The sequence below is a fragment of the Silurus meridionalis genome, chromosome 13, assembly GCF_014805685.1.
Source record: "Silurus meridionalis isolate SWU-2019-XX chromosome 13, ASM1480568v1, whole genome shotgun sequence".
Classification (NCBI taxonomy): domain Eukaryota; kingdom Metazoa; phylum Chordata; class Actinopteri; order Siluriformes; family Siluridae; genus Silurus; species Silurus meridionalis.
The window spans coordinates 22,890,864-22,914,507 of record NC_060896.1 but is presented as its reverse complement, the minus strand read 5'-3'; the positions used below and the strand labels follow the sequence as shown (position 1 = coordinate 22,914,507).

General features: G+C 37.8%; 2 protein-coding genes across 4 annotated transcripts in view; one reads left to right on the top strand and one right to left on the bottom strand.

Annotated features, from left to right (window-relative positions):
• Positions 1–1,634: 1,634 nt before the first annotated feature.
• cep126 (centrosomal protein 126) lies at positions 1,635–17,160 on the bottom strand. 2 transcript variants are annotated; one of them, XM_046863985.1, is made up of 12 exons: positions 16,868–17,160; positions 15,622–15,741; positions 14,255–14,400; positions 12,559–12,664; positions 12,174–12,360; positions 7,491–9,408; positions 6,748–6,816; positions 6,309–6,397; positions 5,933–5,984; positions 5,672–5,830; positions 4,428–4,492; positions 1,635–2,477 (listed from the first exon to the last, which is right to left on the bottom strand). In XM_046863985.1, the coding sequence occupies exons 1-12, from the start codon at positions 16,897–16,899 to the stop codon at positions 2,379–2,381; spliced, it is 3,042 nt and encodes a 1,013-aa protein (XP_046719941.1). In that variant the 5' UTR covers positions 16,900–17,160; the 3' UTR covers positions 1,635–2,378. The 2 variants fall into 2 exon arrangements, with proteins under 2 accessions (XP_046719941.1, XP_046719942.1); XM_046863986.1 differs by lacking the exons at positions 15,622–15,741; positions 16,868–17,160 and having other exon boundaries at positions 12,174–12,289; positions 14,255–14,370.
• A 471-nt stretch (positions 17,161–17,631) lies between these two features.
• arfgap2 (ADP-ribosylation factor GTPase activating protein 2) overlaps positions 17,632–23,644 on the top strand; it is an 18,473-nt gene continuing 12,460 nt past the window's right edge. Inside the window, exons 1-3 of one of the 2 annotated variants that reach the window (XM_046863989.1) lie at positions 17,632–17,761; positions 19,816–20,047; positions 22,620–22,738. In XM_046863989.1, coding sequence (XP_046719945.1) covers positions 19,976–20,047; positions 22,620–22,738 — 191 coding nt within the window. In that variant the 5' untranslated portion in view covers positions 17,632–17,761; positions 19,816–19,975. The remainder of the gene's footprint in view (positions 17,762–19,815; positions 20,048–22,619; positions 22,739–23,644) is intronic. The other variant, XM_046863990.1, reaches the window with a different exon arrangement.

Here is a 23,644-nt window from a genome sequence, read left to right as displayed (position 1 = left end):
CATTAACTGACATTAATCCCCTTTTTTTACAAATGTGTGGCTGTGGCACTCTGCATGATGACTATTGCTACAGTTGCTATTGCATGTGCTACAGGAAGAAGCTGGAGGGAGTACAAAAGACGCTTGCTTAGAAAAGTGGTACTAATTGTGGGGACTGTAAAGCATAGGGACTCTTAGATAAGGCATATTGTGTGTATGTAATTGAATTATTAGTGACATAAAATTGATGAATACTGAAATTGGACATCATCCATTTAATATTTTTCTGTTCTTGACTAATAGGAGTGGACCCCAACATGTCATTCTGCTGTTGTAGACCTTATTTGTTGATTTATGTATTATTTATTTTTTTCACACAGGATTTACTATCTATCTATCTATCTATCTATCTATCTATCTATCTATCTATCTATCTATCTATCTATCTATCTATCTATCTATCTATCTATCTATGTCTGTCTGTCTGTCTGTCTGTCTGTCTATCTATCTATCTGTCTCTCTGTCTGTCTGTCTGTCTGTCTGTCTGTCTGTCTGTCTGTCTATCTATCTATCTATCTATCTATCTATCTATCTATCTATCTATCTATCTATCTATCTATCTATTTTTTACGAGTTCTGAGATTTTTGTAATTTGTGAACATGTGATTCACATACATGTAAGACATGGTTTGGTTTTAATGGACGTGGTTAACGTGGTTTCATTTATCATAGGTTTCAAATAAATGTACTTTTCACATGCAATCAGAGACGGCTGACATAATCAGGCCAAATAAATGTGTATGCTTTTTTTCAACAAATAGACGGAAAAAGGGCTCTGCTTTTTCAAACTTAAAAGTTTATCTCATATAAAAATGGAAACATCCTGTTGAAACATGTGCATACCCAAATCCCATGGATTTTAAACATCATAAGAGGAAATCTTGTAAAATCTCTCCTTGCCCAAACAGACAGGATAATGTGTGTGAGAAACAACCCCCAACATCTAGTAAGATTAAGGCACAAAGCGCTGAAACCTGTTCAGCAGGTGTGTTCATGAAACACACCAAAAGTTTCATCACCTTTCTATTGAGACAAGTTGCTGCCAGATTGTTCTACACTGTGTGGCTTTCCTCGTCCTGCTGCAACAAGTCGTGGCAGGCTGACCGGAGGCAAAGCTCAAACGCATACAGGAAAGACGTGACAGATTAGCAGAACTGCACATGCAGGCGAAACTTTAACTTTTCCTTTAAATTGGGCAAGGTGAATTTGAGGTCTTCTTTCCTCTTTTTTTTTGGTCCTTACTGCATGGTTGGCCATGCACACACCAGCTAGTGTGGGAGTTAATTATTGAATTAAACGAACATTTCTCACTGAAAAAGTGCTAAAAACACACGATGGCAATAGATGCAATTAAACCCAAAAAGCACATGGCAGATATTTCCTATTTCAAAATCAATTTCAGTCATGATTGAAGACCCTTGCTCGTCTGTAACAATTGGAAGGTATCCTTAATAAATAAATTAAAAAAATCAATATATATTATATAAAATAAATAAATATTTTTTAAAACAGCCAATATAACACTCAATGCAAAGACACAAACCCCCCACTCCCCACACATACACACAATGCTTAAAAATCCTGTCTTACTTTATTGCTTTACACGAATATAAAGAAACATGGATATTTGGTTGCTGTAAAAAAAAAAAAGAAAAAAAAGAAAACACGATTTTACTTGGGATTCATATTAAACCTCTGTATTAAATGGTTTATTGGAAACCCTCCTTAAAGACAGTTATAGGAGTGTATGTGTGTGTGTTTGTGTGGAATAGGACAGTACTGCGGTTGTGTAAACTGAAGAGGGAGGGAACGGGCGGTGTATCAGGGTGGAACAGTGAATTCATTGCTGGGTTTCACTCCCTCACCCTGTAGAGCAAGTGGAGTCGGTTCGTTTAGACTAATTCCACCTCAACGGTCATTTCTACAAAGCGTATCTACTCTTCTTCGAAAACCTGTCCTGATTATATCGGCACTAACTATTATATTATTACATAAGAATTCTACTTCCTAGACCTTTTTCCCCCCATTATTAATGCTCAAACCATTAATCAAAGTGTATTAACGGATAGCTCTGAAATAAATACACTTCCAAATATAAATAAGTAAAAAATACAATAAGATTGGATAAGTGAAGAGCAAACCACATTTCAAATAATTCCTTTACATAAATTGCAAATATGACCGACTTTATAATTAAGAAAGATCTTTAAAAAAAATGTGCTTTAGTTGGCACAATACTGACTACCTGCTGGTTTCAAGTGAGCGTAAAAACGATAAAGTGCTTGTCAGTAAGGGTTAAAGGGACAGACTGGAATAGAAAAGCATTCTGGGAGGCGAAGTCAGAAGCGTCTGTGTGGGTGGGTGTGGCTGTCAGCTGAAACACCGTGGTACCTGCGCAGGGTGGCACATGAGCGCTCACCAGGCTGGGGAGACTGGTTCTGCAGGAGAGAGGGAGAGAAAGAGACAGAGTGATTCAGAGAGAAAGAGAGATGGAAATAAGAGATAACCTGAAGATTCTATCACACCACAACAAAGAGAAAATACAAAACCACACGTCTTTCATTAACAGCAAACCTTTTCTAAGAACCAGCATGTTCTTTCACTGGTTTAAAAACCCTACCTTTACATACAGCACTCTCTGATTGCGCATAATTGTCATGCGGTTAACTAGAAGTGTAACACAACGACCATGACATTATATCTGTTTAGTGCTCCACATATTCGTGTCTTTGTCTATATTCGGATTTGAACCCCAAATGGCTGTGTCCTTAAATGGAACTGGATTTTAATTGAATATGAACTCTAGCGCTGAAAAAAATCTAGATGTAGTAATAGTAGTAGTTTCAGCATACCGTAATTTCTGGACTATTAAGCGCACCCAAATATAAGCCGCACCCTCTGAATTTGACAAAGATTTTTATTTTGAACATAAATACGCCGCACCTGTCTATAAGCCGCAGGTGTCTACATTGAAACTAATGAACTTTACACAGGCTTTAACAAAGACAGTGCCTGTTACACGGCTTGTATCTAAACAGTAGCCTACCAAGAAAGTCATTGTTCACTGTCTTCCTCCTTCCTTTCACAACAATTTCTCTAGGGAGTTTTTTCTTTAGGCATCGTCGTGTGTTAAAAAATCACCATCGGTGAAGCTTTTCTCCCGATGTTGTGCAGCTCAGAACACAGGTGAAGTGTGTGTTTTCATGCCCGGTTGTTTTCAGCATGACGAATGATTCACATTTCCTGTTGACAGTCCGAGTGAGCGGCAGGTCAAACGTCAGAGGAACCTCATCCATATTTATGATGTGGTGCGGCCCGATTCAGTGGGAGCGCATCTGATTTAATATAAAGAGTTTCATTGGTTCACCTGAACTCGTTCGGCAATTTCATTGGTCTAATGTTACAGGGTTCAGTTTTTTTATCTTGAAGCTTGTGAAACCGGGAAAAACCACGGAAAAATCCATAAATTAGCCGCTTCGTTGTTTAAGCCGCAGGGTTTAAAGTGTTGGAAAAAAGTAGCGGCTTATAGTCCGGAAAATACGGTAATTTGAACAATTTCCCTATGGGATCAATAAAGTATTCTGATTCTGATCAATTGTGGATTTGACGGTTTCTAATCCGCAGATACATCACTCTAGTTCATAATTGGTCAACTACTGTTTTAAATCTCACTCATAAAGGTCTATTTCTTAAAAGAACAAGTAAACTAGTAAAATAAATTCAAGCACCGGGACCCTGACCTGCCATTTGCTAAAGATGCAGCAGCCCTGTAGGGTCATGTTAATAAATACAGTTGTTAGTTATAATACAAACTTAATTTCCAATGCTTCTTTGTGCTGTATACTGTTTGCTGGACCTCAGTTCTAATATATATCTGTATACATTCTAAAAACACCCCTCCAATTAATAAATAAATAAATATGAATGAATTAATGAATAAAAACAGCTAAATATATAAGTAAAGGTGTTTCTTCATTTTATATATGCATTTGTATTTATTTTGATTATTTCATTTAATCAGTTCATTATAGATATATTTGCATTTGGTTAAATAACAACACTTCACAACACAATTACGATCACAGATCAACAATCATAATTACGCATAGATAATTAAAGTGTTAATGATTTCTAAAGAACACAGTTAACGTTGTTGTAAGTTTAACTCATGCACTGTATATAACTCAAGAGTCTCAAATTGCTGTCATTCCAACAATATTGTATCAGACTTCACTGGTTTCTGATTGTAGACCTGCTGCATTTTGGTGCTGGAACTAAACAATTTTTTTTGCTGATGAACAGCCCTTTTACAATAGAAATGCATGGAATGGCTTAAGACTCGGCACAAGTATGACAAATTTACAGCTGAAAAGTTTTGCAATACTCACATGTGCGGGTTTCATGCCAACGATTCCCTTCAGTGTTGTGTTTCCTGCAGCAGCATCTTGCACATCTGCCCATTACAAAAAGAGTAAACTAAGAGTTCTAAATATTTATAATGTGATTAATATGTGAAATATAGAAATAGTGTTGAAATGAGAGTAATAACAATACAGTATTGAACATCTACTTGGATTCTAATTGAAGCTATGCTTTTTTTAAAGCTAGTTGTCTCTATAGAACAAAACAAAAGCTTTAAAAATCACTCAAATAACAAGCGAACTGTAACACATACAATAAAATCCTGTCATTATACTCCGAACTATTTTCACTTTGAAATGCATCCGTGGTTTATACTGTGATAAACTTTTGAATCAATTTTTCAAAAAATGCTTTTCTCCGAGCTGGTTTGATGAAAAAGTGCAGCTGGACCCTCATAATTATCTTTATTCTAGTCTGACATAAACTATATTATAATAGGCATGCTTACTATAAGGTACAGGAATGTTTTTAGGAACTGAAGAAATACGGAACTACGGTAAACAAGAATTAAGACGAGGTCACCTTGTGTACCCACTACAGGAACTACAGCTGTAGGACTACAGGAAATGCATGCTTTTACACAAAACAGGAAACCCCATAAATTCTAGTGTGCAGCACAGATTCATCATGCATATAACTACCAGTTAATGATTAAACACAGAAAGTTAGAGTGTTGGCTGTTCTGTGAAAGGTGTGTTTGACAAATCATTATTTCACATTGTGTATAAATGAGGAAGATTTTGCCACTTGAATTTTAGATAATCTCTGGCATGGCATGAGTATGCTCTCTATTTTGCTTTTTCTCATCCACCCTTCTTGAAGTCTATTTTTGGGAGGAATTATTTCACCATTGGTACCAGAAGACCCAGCTATTTTTGTGGCAGATTTTGCTCTGACACTTCCTAGTACCTACTCTGGAGCACCTCTCAGCACCTATAATAGCTAAAGGAACTAGGAAAGTAAATCGATCTTGAAAAGTTCCTCCGGTTGAAAACATGATCCTGAAAATGTCCCAATGATGGAAATTATTATAATAATCCCCATTGTGCCTCAACATTTAATATGATCATTATGGCCTTGTCAATTATGTTTTTTTAATGCTAATTAGTTCTGCCACACTACTCTAAATACAACTAAGTAATGCAGGTATGGTGTATTTATGAAGTGGTGCCTGTTCCGACAAGTTTCGAACTTGAAGGATAAAGCTTACACTGCAGGCGGTGGTTGAGCCTTTCGAGTGATTGCAGAAGTTGATGTTCTTCCAGGGAAAGAGCACTCAGGCCTTGCTGTGACTGCCGGATCTCAGTAGCTTTTTGGAACCGATCCAAGTCTACAGCAACCTGCTGGTCACCATCTATCACATCAGAATCTAACACACATAAGAGCGACAAAGTTGAATCTCAAATATTTATAGTTTACACTACTCTTGTTTATCTGGACTGTTTAGATGTAAAAGAATCATGGCCAATACCTTGATCATAGGCAATATGGTCAGGTTTGGAGACAGCTATTGGCACTGTAGCCTACAACCAAAAATATAAATGAAAGATTCACAAACAGTGTGACTTGTAGACATAACCATTGCACTTTCGTTCAGACTAAACCCAGACAGCAAAATTCAATCGTCAATTGTAATCCAGTTCAAAAGAGGTTCCTTGTCCTCAGGGAAACAAACCCTATTGTCAGTCTATCCTAGTATGAGCAGTCTATTATCACTGTTAAACAAGGTTCTTCAATTATAGGATTATACACTGTAGAACCCTTGATATGTAACAAAAACACAGATCTGGGCATAGACATGAGTTTGTAGGTGTGTTTATATACAGTGCGTAAGCATATTGTTGTACCTGATAAAGAACCGGGGGTTTCCTGTAACTTGATGCAGCAGTTCTGTTTTTCCACATATTCTTTTCAGGTCTTCTCTCTGGACTCCTCACTGATTGCCACAACACATGAATGGATACACAAAGAAATATGGTCTCTTTTTATTGCATAATTAAACAGAGCCAATGTCCTGAAAAGATTCTTTCACCTAGAAAAAAAAGCTCAAGGCCAGAAATTAAATTAAAATGTCCCAAAAATAGCTTACATTCCAGGACTAATATCACAAATGAGCAGCTTATGATGTATTTCATTTGGGGTATATCAAGCTTTATAAAGTTTTTAAATGCTAATCTTGCACAGTAAATCATACATAGAGCGAGAATTGTGAATTATAATAGCCTTTTAAAAGGACATCGTTGGCAGAAATAATAATTTTTTATATTCATACCTTTAGCTACTTACCACTGGAAGATGACAGAAAAAAGTCACCCATTTTTGCAACTGCTTTGACACCACTGCTTTGAGTGTCACCTAAGTGGATTTTTAAGAAAGACAGTGGGAAAAGGGAGGGAGAAAAAACAAAAGAGATTTGACATAATTCAAAGTAAAGTAAAAAATGCATAAACTTAATAAATTGCAATATAACTAAATAAAGGACCTAAAAGAAACAACAGTTTCATCATCATATGGATTTGTTTATGGATTTTGTTCAATCTCATAAGTGGTGCAGTGTTTTACCAAGTGCCAAAGCAAACACACACACACACTACAACTAGACAAAAAGAGGCCTTCGCGAAAATACCCAGAAAGAATCTCGAGCAAAGCTGCTGAATTTGCCAGCACACAAAGAGAGCTCAGTTCTTTCAAAAGACTCCTGTCTGACTTTATGACAAGGTGCAATGAAAACTCATGGACATCCAGCCCTCTAACAACCTGTGAGTATTGCATTATCTTGCTGGAATGTGGCATATTTATAAAAAAGGATAAGATGCCCAGTTCTAAAATCAGTGTGCCACACTATTGTTTAATTCCTGATTCAGGGTTCCCACATTTACGCTGTACAATTTTACATAGAGCATATACATTATTTATACATATGTGTGTGTGATTTAAATGAAAAAATATAAATAAATACAGTGACCAAAAAATGCATCTTATTAATAACAAGGTCATGAAATTAGTTGTTATGATGATGCAGGTATTACCATCTTTGCTGGCTAAGGCACTGCGCACTCCATGCCATAGCTGTGAGATCTCCTCATCAGTTGGTGTACAATCCAAGACACCATTGCGAAATCCATTTCTGCCACTTCCCATGTAGTTGTTTGAGGGGCAGACAGTGTAGATGCCTTTAGACACGTTTTCGTACATGCAGACATAGGAGGGTGGAACTGGGGCCAATATATTGCTTTCATGCTGAGGTAAAGGCTCACTTGGAAAGTCCTTACAAAGACCCCGCTCCACTGCCAGACATGCTTTGCTTTGGGAAGACGCATCGTTATTGCCTTTTTTTGAGTTGTACATTATGGCCTGACTTGAGGTTCCCCCAGTTACCTCAGATTTTGGAGGAGGCTGAGGCACCAAGAGCTTCCCTTGGGATTTGACTATATTTTGCACCTGACTGGAAGATTGCGGCCTGATCGTGGTACCACGTCTGGCTTGGAATGAAAAGTTGCCAGAGCCAATTTTGGCTGACTGTGTCCGCTGGGGAACCCAATTTCCATTAGTGCTAAAAGCTGCTTTTTCCATTTTGGTTTCAACTGTAGGTTCCAACTTTTTTCCAAAATCTGACCAGGCTTGTTTGGTTGTGTTGGGGCCAGTTGGGTCAGCGGAAGTTTTTTTTTGTATGCCTGATGGTTTGTTCATATACCATGAATAGACTGATCCTTGCTGCTGGTCCACTACCGGCTGTTGAGATGGTTGAGTTTGTCTGCTTTCAATTTTTGCCTGCTTGCTTAATTCTTTTTTGGTTATTTCTTTATTTTCTTCTCCGTCACTATTCACCTCGTCAAACCAGCGAAGTTTTTTACAAGTGCACTTGTTGATACCTGGTCCCCTGCCTTTAGAGCGACTGATCTCCAGACTGTCCTTAATATTTATGGCTACTTGTTTGCTGAAAGTGAAATGGCTTGGGATATAACTGAATTTGGCATCTTCATCCCCTTTACACTTGTATTTTTCCTTAAGGATTCCTTTTATGAATTGGACATTGCCATTTTTTAGGTCAATATGATTGGTCAAAGTGTGAGCTGATGTTTGGTCCGGGTTCTCAACCATTTTTAAAGACTTAGGCAAAATGGTATTTGACAGTTTGCTATTACTGTATTTATCGACTAAGTTTGGACGTTCTGCTCTCTTATATTTCTCAAAGCTCTCACATTGGTTTCTCCTCTCTAGAACAACAGCACCATCTTCATCTGGTTTCCCCTTTGTGGACTGGAAAGACTTCTCTGCTTCTGCTGGCTTTAAGGTGGAGTTCTCCAAACTGGGAGAGATTTTGTTCAGATCAGAAGCCATGCTGTATAAACTTTTGCTAGTTTGCTGAGCAGCTTGCACCTCTGACAGAGGCTTGGTGAATTTTAAGAGTTCACCAGAATCAGGGCTGGACTTTTGACGAATGCCTGAGTATTCCAGAGATATTATGTCTGGGGCTGTCGGAACTTTGCAGTTGGTCGACACTGTGCTTTTGTCCCTCAGTATGTTTTCCTGAGTGGTTGTACCATAGTGGTACTCTGACAGCTGCTTTTGGCAAGCAATGGTAGCATTGATGTTGGAAGACTTGGATTGGCCTCCTATATTGTACTGCTTTTCTGCTTTTAAGAAATTCTGGACAGTTTGAATCTCATTTGCTAACTCATCTTCCACAGGTAATAAGGAAGTAGAAGATGATGAACTAGGCAGACCTTTCTGACCTAATACAGTCTCCAGGAAACTATTTGGTAGACACTGGTTAATTATTGGATTTAGCTGCCTCTGCAGTGACATAGTCCTCCTAGTATCATGGACTTTTGAGGGCTGCAGATTGTCGGGTTCACTGCCATGACCACATTGAAGTACCTCATTCTCCAGGCTGTCCAGGCTAGACAGGCTTACCGCATAGCTAATTTGAGTGTCAATGTGTTCCTGAAATCAATACAGCAAAATATTAGTGTACTGAATCTCATGGATGCGTAAATCACACGTGATTTTATTTAAACTGACTAGCATTGAAGTTTATATCCTTAGCTGTTTTGAGTAAATTGAAGAAACTATACATTTGTTACAATTTATCTATAAACTCAATTATTGTAATCAGCTTAGATATTTTCTATCCTCTAACAAACATTCATAAAAATCTCAGGATTATATCCACTATACTATTATAAAGCCATAAGTATGGGCATCTTTGTATTCTATTGTATTCTATTAAGAACACATCATTTGATCATCATGCTCAACTATATTTTTGAACATTTAATGCTGTTGAATGTTACACTAATGCTCTATTTACTATAAATTCAGAAGGCTGAAACAAAAACAAGTGCATGTTTTCTTTATGTCAGATTCTAAATTAAAATGCAACACTGGAGCTGGAAGGTGATTATTTTTACAATCACCTTATGCCTAATAATACTGAATCCAAAAATGTGCTAAGAGAGATAAGGATAAAGAGCTTTCAATGTAACTAGTAATTATATACGAAATGATAAAATATCAGGTAAGGCAGAGTTCACAAAACTTTCTGGGAATCCCAAGAATTGGTTTTCAGGGGGATATTTACAGACAGCTGATAAAAAAATAGCACATTTGGTGTTTGGTCAGACTTCAAAACATACAATGCAGATTTCTCAAAAAGTCTTGCTTTAAGGGAAACAAAAACCCTCCTTACATCTAAACATGATGGTTTAGATGTAAGGAGATTCTGGTTTGAATTATGGGATTATGTGTGCTGGCTTCTATCCAGCACAGGTAACATTCCACTGTGTCTGTGTGTGTGTGTGCGTGCGTGCGTGTGTGTGTGTGTGTGTGTGTGTGTGTGTGTTGGAAGGTTGTTTATGGGGCCTTGTACTTGTTCAGACGATGTTCTAGCGCGCTGTTGCAGGTGGAGCTCAAGGCTAGAATGGAAGTGTCATTTATTTTTAACCAGTTCAAGACAAATCCACACCCCTTCATACACACCCACAGGTTTTTCCTTTCACACACACCCACACACTCTCCTCAACACACACCCTGTCACTCCTACAAATAACTGATATTTTTCTATTTGTTCTGGTCCTACTGTGACAGCTTATTAACACTTGAAGTCAAACTATAATGTTCATACTCAGTACCATCTAAAAAAATGGAAAGAGCACTGGGAAGGCACTGGTTTTGCTTTACACTGAAGACATTTGAGTTTAAATCAAAACATGAAAATCAAATAGTAGCTCTGGATTTTAGTTTCTGTTTCTGTTTAACAGTATATAAACATGAACATTTTTGTGCATATATAATAACGAAACAACAATTTTCATGTTTATATACTGTATATATATATATATATATATATATATATATATATATATATACTGTATCTCTATCTATCTATCTATCTATCTATCTATCTATCTATCTATCTATCTATCTATCTATCTATCTATCTATCTGTCTGTCTGTCTGTCTATACTGTGTATGTAGAGTAAATAGATATAAAGGGTGTAGCAGTAAAAATATTTTTTTTCAGAAACTGTTGTAAAGGTGCAACAGGTAAAAGGTTATAAGGCTGAGGAGTATATACACTGAATATATGTATATTCAGTGTACTTAATTATCAGCTTTCTGCACATTTCCATATCCTTTTACCTGTTGTTCCTTTTACAACAGTGTCTGCACATTTGTTTTACTCTTTAAAATATATGAATCTGCAGCAGAAGGCAATCAGAAGAGTGAAATATATCAGTCTTTGCTACTGCATCTCAGAATGCATATATATCAAGTTATGTTAATACTTACAACATGGCCACTTTAGTTAGAACCCAGATGAATGAAAGAGGGCAGATCAAAATTTCAGCTGACATTTCCGCTTATTTACGTGTTAAACGATTTCGAACACGTCACCCAGTTTTTATGTAATAAAAAGGTAATGAGCATGTGGGTAATGTGTATTTCTTGTTGCCCAGGTGTGCCTTGTTGAATTCATTCTTTAAGCAAATTAACAGCTCTGAATGTCTACTCTTGGTTGGAGCCTTGGGTTTTGCCCGTGAAGAAAGCATTTTTGTATAGGTAATGCAGCAATTTGGAATGTGTTGAGAAAAAAAAATGATGCAAGAAAAAAAAAAAAAAAAAAGCAGTTGATGACAGAAACATTGTGAAAGCTATGAAAAAAACATTCATTGACAGTCAGTGACATTACTATTTACAAGAGCAGAAAAACAGACGCCATACTGTAACATGCAAACCGTTCATTAACAGTGGGATTTAAAAAAGCTCAACCTGGATTTCACAAAGCAATAAAGAGATTTCTGAAACCAAGGATTAACCCCCATTACAGTGATAGACAGGCCACAGTTGTAAAAAGATAGGATCGAAAACATAGGAAAACACCAGTCAAGCGTGATGTAGATATTGTCATGGCTTGGGCTTGTGGAATGAGCTCACTATTCGTTTGTGATGAAGTAACTAATGATAGCAGCAACAGAATGAATTGAATTTTTAGAGAAGCATTTTGTTTATCTGAGAAATGCAACCAGTCTAATTGAAAGGAACTTCATCATACACCTGAAGAGGAGACTGGGTGGTCTGCCACCAAAGGTACCAAAATGTTTAACACATCGAAGTGAAAAAAGAATGTGTCATCAGTGTATAAAAAATGAACTGGTCTTGTCAAAACCCCCTGAAATTCCAACCTGTTAAGTTTGTTGAAGACAAACCTGTGCTTGATGTTGTTCTTGATCCTTCACTAGATTCTCTTGTAGTGGGTTGATGAGCTGGCTGGTATTAAAGTCACCCAGATTTCTCTCCTGCATGAGATTTGAGTAGGCCTGAGCTGCAGAAACAGCATGCAGATTGTGAGGTGCTCTAGAGCCCCCTGGGGGTTTAGGAGAGGGAGTGCAAGTCCTACAAAAACAATTGCAATATAGCAATATTGTTGCTGTGTTCTTAAAAATGTCATAAAAGATTTGATCCTATCTAAAGACATTATTTTAAGGACATATGCACATTTTAATAGTTGGTATGGTTTTTCTAGTAATAACCTTTTCCAGGAAACAGCAAGGTAGTGAATAAAGTTATTTTTACTTTTACGCTTGTACTTACTTGCTATTGGTGGAGGTGTTGAATAAGAAGGAAGAGTGATCAGTGGTTTGGTTCCCCTGAATATGATTGAGTGCTTCATCCATGGTAGGTACTCTTACACTTAAGGCTAGATGATAATAATAGGAAGAAGAAGAAGAAGAAGAAGAAGAAGAAGAAGAAGAAGAAGAAGAGAAGAAAACATTACAATTGTGTCAATAATAGAAATGCACACTCATTGTATAGGAAAGCATTTTAGAAAGAATTGTCCATGTATCATTATAAATAGAAAATCTATATATGTACAAAAATACATAAGTGAAAGGATAGAAATATTTACTCTATTATAATTGGTAGCATCCAGTCAAAGCTGTGCTGAAAAGTCAAAAGTTGCCAATTGTAAAAATATTCCCTGCAAATTTGTACTAAACTAATAATCTCTATGCATAACTAATATGCACTGTAGCCTGTCAGTGGCTTGTTCACTTTCAGACACACACACACCCACATTAGGAGTCACCCAGATGAGGATTGGTTTTCTTTTGAGTCTGGTTCCTTTCAAGGTTTCTTCCTCATTCCATCTCAGGGAGTTTTACCTTGCCACCATGACCACTGGCCCGCTCATATATAGCTTAATCTTATAGGCAGTAACATATAAATTAACATTTTATAACCTCTTTATCCTTGTAAAGCTGCTTTTGGATGATGCGTATTGTTAAAAGTTTTATATAAATAAAACTGAATTAAATAGAACTAAACAGTGACATTTACAATATCTTATGTAGTGACATCTAAGACAAGAAGCATGATGCCAAAGATGATGACTTGAAATAATTCTTAATAGTTTTTCCACACTAATAAACTTTTCTGGATGCTAAATCATGCCTATTGGATTGATTTATAAAGTACAGTCATTGGTTGGATGAGAGAAGAAACCTTCATGATTGTAATGAGTCATTTGATGATGTAAATAAAAATATTAACTTAGTTTTTCAATTTCATGAATAGTTTGAAGCAGTATTACTTAAGTAATTAAGTATTACTTTTAGGTACAATAATATAAGATTATGTATTTAGATAATGTTTTTTCATTCCTGATCTTTCATTACCATAATCCAGTGTGACACTGTTACTATTTTATAGTAATCATAACTGTACAGTGCATATACAATGCAATACACACAGTATATTATTGTTCACACATTTTTTAAGATTTTTCTTTTACCATTAATCTTTGCATACTCTGAAATATTTTACATAAATACACTCCTTCCCTATGCCACATTTGGGGATATGTAATATTTGAAAATGTTTGTTATAAAAGGAACAATTCGTCTGTATTTATTTAATTTGTTTGTATAGAATAATCTTTTGGTCCCACAGGGAATCATTTTTATTTCTTTGCATATCCCAGCGATGTAGGAAGCCGGGGTAAGAGCGCAGGGTCAGGAATAATACAGCGCCCCTAGAGCATGGAGGGTTGAGGCCTTGCTCAAGAGCCTAAAAGTGCCAACTTGGCGATACTAGGATTGAACCCCTGACCTTCTGTTTTGTAATCCAGAACCTTAACCACTGAGCTACCACTTTCCCATATTGTAAGTTATTACGATATTTATATCGTAATAACTTCCTTCCTATGAAACAATCAGACATAGACAGACATAGATTTGGTTGGCTTTGGACAGAAAGGACAGTAACAAAGAGGACAGCTAGGCCTCACCTGATCTTCTTTTTTGAGTCGGAGGAAGGTAAAATCTCTGAAAACGCTCTGTAGCTTCCTGCAATCTCTGCTTACGCTGCTGGAGAATGTTCTCCCGCTGCCTTTGCTCCTGAATGTCCCGCCGCTTCTTTCTGTCCTCAAGTGCTCTGAGATGTTGGATGTGTAAGAGACAGACAGATAAATATTTAATGAAAAGAGCATAGGAAATATATTTCTGCGAACAGCTATTATAATAGAATATTCCAAACTAGAAATCTTGATCCACTTAAAAAAAAAAAAAAAATATATATATATATATATATATATATATATATATATATATATATATATATATATATATATATATAGAACTCAATGTGGTTGAAATCAAAAATTTGCTGGGTTAGAAGGTAAGCTTTCATTTCATATAACGGCACAGAAGTTCTGGTGTACAATATCTTTATATTAATATACACAGCAATTGCTTCATTGGAATGATTTTATTAAAGCTAGTGATAAAAACGTCACCCACAACATTAAGGATGCATATTGATAAGATGGGATTTTAATTTAAATATAAACAGTATATTTACAGTAAATTTACATTTCTCGCATTTGCCAGACGCCCTTATCCAGAGATACTTACAATCCTCTCATTTATACAAATGAGCAGTTGAGGGTTACGGGCCTTTCTGTGGGGCCCAACAGTGGCAGCTTGGTAGCAGTGGGATTTGAACTTACAACCTTATCATTAGAACATCTTAACCAATGAGTCAAATCAAGTCAAGTCAAGAAGCTTTTTTTGTCATTTCAACCATATATAGCTGACGCAGTACACAGCGAAATGAGACAACGTTCCTCCAGAACCCTGGTGCTACATAGACAACATAAAGCTACATAACAGAAAACACAGAGCTGAGGACTAGTAAGTGTCCTCGCCACATAAAGTGTATTATGTGCAACCTGGTGCAAACAGTGCAATAAAAGACAGCAGAAAGACAACACAAGACAGAGTAGGACAAAATACACAAAACACAAAATAGCACCGCCAGTAGACCTACTGTATATAACACAGTGCAGTGCGTGGAGAAAATTTACCTTGTAAATAAACAAAATGTAAACAAAAAGGCTTGTGCAAAACAGCAATAGCAGCAATTAAAAAGATCAGAAAACAGCAGGTAAATAGTTTGTAATAATGAAGTGATATAATACGAGTGGTGCTGAGACATGGATGTGTGAGCGCTTAAATAAGAGATTATACTGTTTTAAATAATCTTTTGGTTGCATTGTTCCCTGAAAATCAGTTTACCGCAAAAAGCTGAGTTTTGCCTGTATGGAGAATATAAATCTGAAGCAGTAAAGCAGTTAAATAAAAAAAATGATCTTACTTTCTACGTCGGTTCGTTTCCAGGCAGTACTGACGGGCTCGAGCTCGGCCAGCTTTTTGTTCCTGGATCAGAAGCTGCCTGTCTTCATCAGCCTCTCCATCTGGATCTGCTCTAACATTTCTGATGGTGTGTTAAGTTAAAACACGTATTGAACAGATACACAGCATACAAATGATTCGTATTTCTCAGAAAACCCGGACACAGTCTTGTGGGCTCTGCGTTAAAATGTTATTTACAAATCGGCCAGTGAAAAGATTAAAGACAAGATTGCATTATGGAGTGTTATAAAAATTCATCATATGCTTCACTTGCTTCCTCCTCCATGCTTCACAGTGGGAACCACATATTTAGGAACCGTCTGTTCAACCTCTCTACATCTAACAAAGACATGTCGGTTAGAACTATAAATCTCAAATCTGGACTCATCATACCAAAGTTTTACACTGATCTAATGTCTATTTCCTGTGGTTCTTGCCCCAGGCAAATCTCTTTTGCTTGTTGTTCTTCCAAAGTATTGGTTTCTTTGCTGACACTTGACCGTGAAGGCTTAACTCATGTAGGCTCCACTTAAAAGAAAAGGATTTATGTAAATCGGCAGTTTTACTTTTACTATAATCAGTAGAAGTAGCTCTTGTTTTTCCTTTCCTGGGACGGTCCTCATGAGAGCCTGTTTCATCCAGTGCTCGATTTAAGTGAAGTTTTATGGGAAATCCCCAGTTGTCGTGTAACTCATATTTTTTACTAAAGTCGATTTTTTGCTTGTCCTGGGGGATCCCTAATGTCTGATAGGGGGTCCGTGAACCCTCAAATCAAGCACTGGTTTCCTCATAGCGTTTGATGGTTTTGGTGATTACACAAAGTTCTTGAGATTTCTTTGGATTCACTGACACCGGATTCATTTCTCAAAGTGATGATTGTCATTTCTCTTCTCTTAACTGAGTGTTTCTTGCTGTAATATGGATTTGTACAATAGTTGTAGAAGCACTAATAGGGCTACTGACTCACTGTACTTTACCCTGCACAAGTCAACTGATGGTCTGAAGCACATTAGGAGACAATAAACATCACAAAGGAACTTAGCACACCTGTGAATTAACTACCTTGTCATCAAAGCTAAATGTACACACACACACACACACACACGTGTTCTCCATATCTAATAATGTGCCATTACGTCTATTTGGAGCTGAAATGTAATGTTACAATACTTTGGATCATATCGGAGGACACACGTGGAAAAGGATACGAATAAAAAAGAGCGTCTTTCAGCACCTGCATCCTAAAGAAAAGCTTGATGATGATTATGTGGATGAAGAGGTGGACGATGAGGATGAAGGATCATGAGATCCTAAACGTTTTCCAGCTGGCTACACGGTCTACTTTCAGCGTTTTGAGTTTTTTTTTCTTTTCTTTTCTTTTAAACGCTCCAGATTGTTTAAATAACACAATGTCCCGAAATTATAATATATTAAATGATCTAAACGATTAGAATGAACGCAGTATACACTTAGAAGCGCGTACTATACTAGTAGTTTCTGCGTGGATGACAACCACAGACGCGTTTCCCTGACAACCAAAAACAAAGATTCAATTTCAAACCGTGACTTGTTCAACTGTCTAGTCCACTAGAAAGGGTGCGAAGATAATGATACGGAGTGCGGCTTCGAAGGGTGCAGAGGCTGATTTGGAATTCAACAATAATAACTTCACCTTGGCAGTGAACCATTAACTCGGATCTGTAATGGCTTAAATGTATGCAAAAATTACGAATTTGGCAAATAATAGCTTGCAGTTTTTTCGATTAATTTTTTATCTCAAATGAATTGTAATATATAACTCTGTTAACTCTGTATTTCTCTTTAGGAAAGGATTCCAATTCAGTTGTAGTTCCACGCTTCACCACTAGAGATACAGAGTTTACCACTCATGATAAATTACCTGTGACGTCACAGTGCGTCGTTCTCCATCAAGAGTAAAAAAGGTCAGAACACTGACATTCGACATCACGCAACCTACCCAAAATAAGCTAGCAGATAACAGCAAGAATCACACACGATCATATCTTTTAAATTTTGGCTTCACCCGTTTACCTGGTCGCCACAGCGGATCATCCCCCCGTCCTCCACATCCCCAACTACCTGTATGTCTTCCCTCACCACATCCATAAACCTTCTCCTTGGTCTTCCTCTTTTCCCCCTTCCTGGTGGCTCCAACCAGCATTCTCCTACTGATACACCTCATGTCCCTCCTCTGCATGTCCAAACCATCTTAATCTCGCCTCCCTTGCTTTGTCTCAAAAACGTCTTACAAACGCTGTCCCTCTAATAAACTCGTTTCTAATCCTGTCCATCGTCGTCACTCCCAACGAAAAAACTCAACATCTTCAGCTCTGCTACCTCCAGTTCCAACTCCTATCTTTTACTCAATGCCACTGTCTCTATACCATACAACATCGCAGGTCTCACCAGAGTCCTATAAACTTTCCCTTTCACTCTTGCAGATACTCTTTTATCACAAATCACTCCTGCTATCACTTTTCTCCACCCACTCCACCCTCCCTGCACTCTCCATTACTTTGCACTGTTGACCCCAAGTACCTGAACTCCTACACCTTCTCCACCTCTTCTCCCTGCAACCGCACCACTCTACTGCCCTCCGTCTCATTCCTCACTAGTCAACACATTTCCATCTCCATCCTTTATTGCTCTAACTTGCAGCACATCCTTTCCAGCTCAGTCCCTCTGTCTGGACAATCGGTACAAATCCTTTTCTCCTCCCTTATTGTCCAACCTCTCATACAGCTCCTCATATGCCTTTTCCTTGGCTTTTGCCACATCCCTCTTTACCTGCTGCCACATCTCCTTGTACTCCTGTCTACTTTTCTCATCTCTCTGTCGATCCCAATTCTGTTTTGATAACTTCTTTCTCCTTATGCTCTCCTGCACTTCCTCATTCCACCACCACGTCTCTTTGTCTTCCTTTCTATTTCCAGATGTCACACCAAGTACTTTTCTAGCTGTCTCTCTTTTCACTTCTGCAGTAGTTGCCAAATCATCCAGCACCTCTTCACCACCACCGAGCCCCTGTCTGACCTCTTCCCTGAACCTCACACTACACTCTTCCTCCTTCAGTTTCCACCATCTTATTCTTCTGTCAGTCCTCACGCTCCTCCTCTTCTTCTTTACCTCCAAAACCATCCTACAGACCACCATCCGATGCTGTCTAGCTACACTGTCCCCCACCAACATCTTACAGTCTCCTTTAGGTTGCATCTCCTACATAGAACATAGTCCACCTGTGTGCACCTTCCTCCACTCTTATACGTCACCCTATGATCCTCCTTCTTCTTAAAATAAGTATTCACCACTGCCATTTCCATTCTTTTAGCAAAATCTACCACCATCTGCCCTTCCACATTCCCCTCCTTAAAACCATACCTACCCATCACCTTCTCATCACCTCTGTTCCCTTCAACTTCCAGCTTCACGTTCATCACCCTATCAGAAACTCTTTTCACCTCCACTACACTCTTACTGTACTCTTCCTTCAGAATCACCCCTACACCATTTCTCTTTCCATCCACACCATGATAGAACAGTTTAAAGCCACCTCCAATGTTCCTGGCTTTACTCCCTTTCCACTTGGTCTCCTGAACACACAACATATCTACCTTTCTTCTCTCCATCATATCAGTTCCCTCTCTCCCTGTACCAGTCATAGTACTAACATTTAAAGTTCCCACCCAAACCTCCAATCTCCTACACTTCTCCTTTCCCTGCCGTATCTGTAGACGTCTTCCTCCTCTTCTTCTCCTCCTTCGATCAAATCTAAACCCAGTAAAGTTTGAGTGTTCTAAATCCTGTACCGTGTTTTTACACGCTAACAATTGGTCCTTCGAGCTAGAAAGTGAACTTTCCTAACATTCTCATAACCTGTGTTAATGTCAGTTAATCATAAAGGAACACGGGGAGGTTACTGCTTCAGCACAGGGTTCTGACTAAAGGCCATCAAAAAGTGTTTATACAGATATCTTCTTCTTATTTCAGCTCCTCCCGTTAGGGGTCGCCACAGCAGATCATCAGTATGGATACGGATGAGACTCTGTGGCGACCCCTAAAGGGAGCAGCCGAAAAAAGAAAAATAATACTAACGCTAATACGAACGCTACATGAGATTATGCTTTTATTTTGGCAGGCAGATAAACCTTCGGATTATTTTAGTCTCCAGTAACCACTGCTCCTCCTCCTCCCACCACCATTTAGACTGAGGCTTTTATTTTGGAAGAGAGAATCCTTCCGTAAAAGAATCCCTCGGGTTCTTTCAGTCTCCAGCTTCATACTGCTAAGCTGGCAAGATGGCGTCTGAGCCGAACAAGACGGAAATCCTGACAGTGTTTAAAAGGCTTCGCTCGATTCCCACTAACAAGGTAAGGATGAACAGAGGCGGTGTAGCGCTCACAGCTCGCCCGAAACTGCGGGGTTTCAGCTGGGGGATTGGGGGAATGGTGATCTTTCAGAACTTGTGTGATTACGTGTCGTTCCAGCGCTTCCCCGGGAAGCCGGGTTGTGATCCGGGCCTTTAGCTTTTCCCGGCTCTTACTGTGTCTCCCGGGCTGCTTTTCTCTTTCTGTTTCCGCCTGGAAAACTCTCTATAGTACACAGTATCCATGTTGATTCATGGATGTCGGATTTCGTTTCACATTTAACGCTGACTGATGGCTGAAAAGCACGAACGCTGTACCGCTTAGTGATCCTGCTCGCCCTACTCAAGCTTTCCATTAGCGATCCACGTAGAAATGTGACATCACACACCAACCACACACTACTGAAATACTACACGAGCTAATACATACAAACACACATTAATATAGATAGCAAAATAATAATCAAAATACATTCAAAAACGGACAAAGGCATTTTTTATCGCGTTTACTAATCGTAGCTTTTTGTTTTCTGTTATTTTTCTTCATTTTTACTATTGACAGAAAATTTACCTTTAATGAGTTTTTAAACAAATAATAGAACAATTAAAGTGTGTATATACGTGTTAGTTGTAAAATAATGACTCCTCCCTTCCTGTATAATTAAACTAATTATACTATGCTGCCTTTGAAAATCTCCAGAAGCATACAGGGCATCTATCTATCTATCTGTCTGTCTGTCTGTCTGTCTGTCTGTCTATACATCCATCTGTCTATACATCTATCAATCTATCTGTCTATACATCTATCTAACTATCTGACTATACATCTGTCTACATCTCTCTATCTCTCTATCTCTCTATCTATCTATCTATCTATATATCTGTCTGTCTGTCTGTCTATACATCTATCTATCTATGTCTATATCCCTATATCAATCTATCTGTCTATACATCTATCAATCTATCTGTCTATACATCTATCTAACTATCTGTCTATACATCTGTCTATCTGTCTATACATCTATCTAACTATCTGTCTATACATCTGTCTGTCTATACATCTGTCTAATATGAGCCTCGGCCCCCCATGACCCTGTGTCCGGTTCACCACTGTTCCTTCTTTAAACCACTTTTGATAGATACTGACCACTGCAGACCGAAAACATCCCACAAGAGCTGCAGTTTTGGAGATGCTCTGACCCAGTCGTCTAGACATCACAATTTGGCCCTTTTCAAACTCGCTCAAATCCTTACACATCACTATCCTTATACATTTTTCCTGCTTCTAACACATCAACTTTGAGGAGAAAATGTTCACTTGCTGCCTAATAAATCCCAACAGGTGCCATGCTAAAGAGAGAATCAGTGTAATCACCATGTTATAATGTCATTAGGTTCTAATAATGTTATACAGTTATAATGTTAAACAGCCCAAAATTTTTTGAATAATTCAGCCCTATTTAGATTGTATTATTTGTGTGGTAATATAATTTATATCATCCGTCATAGTCGGTCACTTTTATGGGGGAAAAAAAAGTCTCATCTCGTCTACATTGACATAGTAATGATTCCCTCATATGTTACTGTTAAGACAGTCCAGGCTGATTTCATGTATTACATGTGACAAACATATTACACAACACAAATCGATGACCAAGCAGAGAAGATGGTACACATTGGCCTGTGACTGGGATTGACATTATGATGCAGTGATTGTCCAGTTGGTATAAAAACAAATCTCCTTAAAGTCTTTATCTACACACATGTAGTTCCCAGACTGGTTATAATTTTATATTCGCTTAAAGTCTACTTTATTAGGATTTTTATGTAGTTATCCAATCAAGCAACCATGTGGCAGAAGTTCAATACACACACAAAAAAATGCATATACAGTTAAAGAGCTTCAGGTAACTTCATTTTAAACACCTGAAGGAACAGAAAGTGTGATCTTGGAAACTGCTGATTTCCTGTGGAATTTCACACACTGTTAGTCTACAGAGTTTACACAGCTTGTTGTGAAAAAAAAATGAGTGAGCCACTGTTCTGAGGCAAAAAAGACTGAAGGAAAATGGCCAGATTGGTTGGAGTGGGGGAGAGAAGAGCTTTTCATTTGTCTCATGTACAGTGTTCTAACAATTGAGGCACAACTGCCACTTGGATATTGTAGATGGATGGATGGATAGATAGAACTTTGTCAGTGCATAGTACAGGTACACAGCAACAAAATGCAGATATATATATATATATATATATATATATATATATATATATATATATATATATATATATATATATATAGGCAATCAGAAGAGTGAAATATATCAGTCTTTGCCACTGTGTTGAGCAGAAAAGCATCTCAAAATGCACAGTGCATTAAACCTGGAGGTGGATGGGCCACACCAGGAGAATCAAGAATTAATCAAATCAGTTTTCATTCCTCGGATAGGCCTCGGATATAATCATATTTTTAAAAGCTATTATTTGTATTTATATTAATGACTGAATGTAGTGTCTGCTTACTGCAAGGAACTTCCTGTTTCCTCTCTTGCTCAACTTTTGAAACTCTTTTGCCACAGGCCTGCTTTGACTGCGCCGCTAAGAACCCGAGCTGGGCCAGCATTTCTCACGGGGTTTTCCTCTGCATCGACTGCTCAGGGATCCACCGTTCTCTGGGTGTTCACCTGAGTTTCATTAGGTTTGTATATATGTTTTCAACCGTTTATGTGAAGGTGTTGTGGACTGGAAATCAAGTATGTATCCTGTGTTCATTCAGACTGTTCAATTCACATTAATAGCTAAGAGGAATTTGTTTGTGAAGTGTTTAAAAAAACAAATCAATCCAAAAACACATGCCAAATGGCTCCAAAATGAACTTTTGTTACCAAATATTTACTATATCAAAACTAGAATTCAGAAAGGAAGGGGGGAAAAAAACCATTTGAATGCAGAGGCTTCACAAGTAAACCAGTGATAAATGCTATCATTTCTCATCGGTGTATGATGAAGAATGTAATTTGAAATGAGATGTCTTGCGTCTGGTGCAATAGTGAGAGGTTTGGATGCTTTGTAACGCTCGCATAAAGGGAATAATCAAAAAAGGGCGTTTTGTGTGTGTGTGTGTGTGTGTGATCTCAATGTTTTTGTTGCATTTATTTTGTTTGCTAGTATTTGCAGAACAATAGATCACAGTTGAGTCAAGTTTCTCTAAAGTCTCTCTCTTTTTCTCTCTCTTTCTCTTTTTCTTGCTGTTGTGTTAACATCTGGATTGCCACAGCTATCACATAACTGCTCAATCCGATTTATATAAGCAGATCAAGATTATTGATTTTCTGAAAACAAATGAATTGCTATTTCATCATATCGGAAACATTATTCTAGAACAAAGGTCCTAAACTATTTGTCCTGAACCAATTCTACTTTTTTCCCCCATGCAGTACAGTAAATGCAATTGTAGCTTGGTACCCTATGATAGGCTACAGAGCCCTGGAATAGGTTTTACTGTAATTCATGATCCCAAAGTACACACATCCTTCACTCAAGTAGAAGTACAAATACTCATGTTTTAAAAGACTCGGGTAAAAGTTCTGACTACACCTTTTCT

Coding starts and splice junctions, on each gene's coding strand:
- cep126 (XM_046863985.1), bottom strand. CDS start 16,899: ATGCAGGTGCTGAAAGACGCTCTTTTTTATTC. Junction 12,361..12,558: donor AACACCTCCACCAATAGCAA/GTAAGTACAAGC, acceptor TTGTTTTTGTAG/GACTTGCACTCCCTCTCCTA. Junction 5,831..5,932: donor CCATATTGCCTATGATCAAG/GTATTGGCCATG, acceptor TATGTGTGTTAG/ATTCTGATGTGATAGATGGT.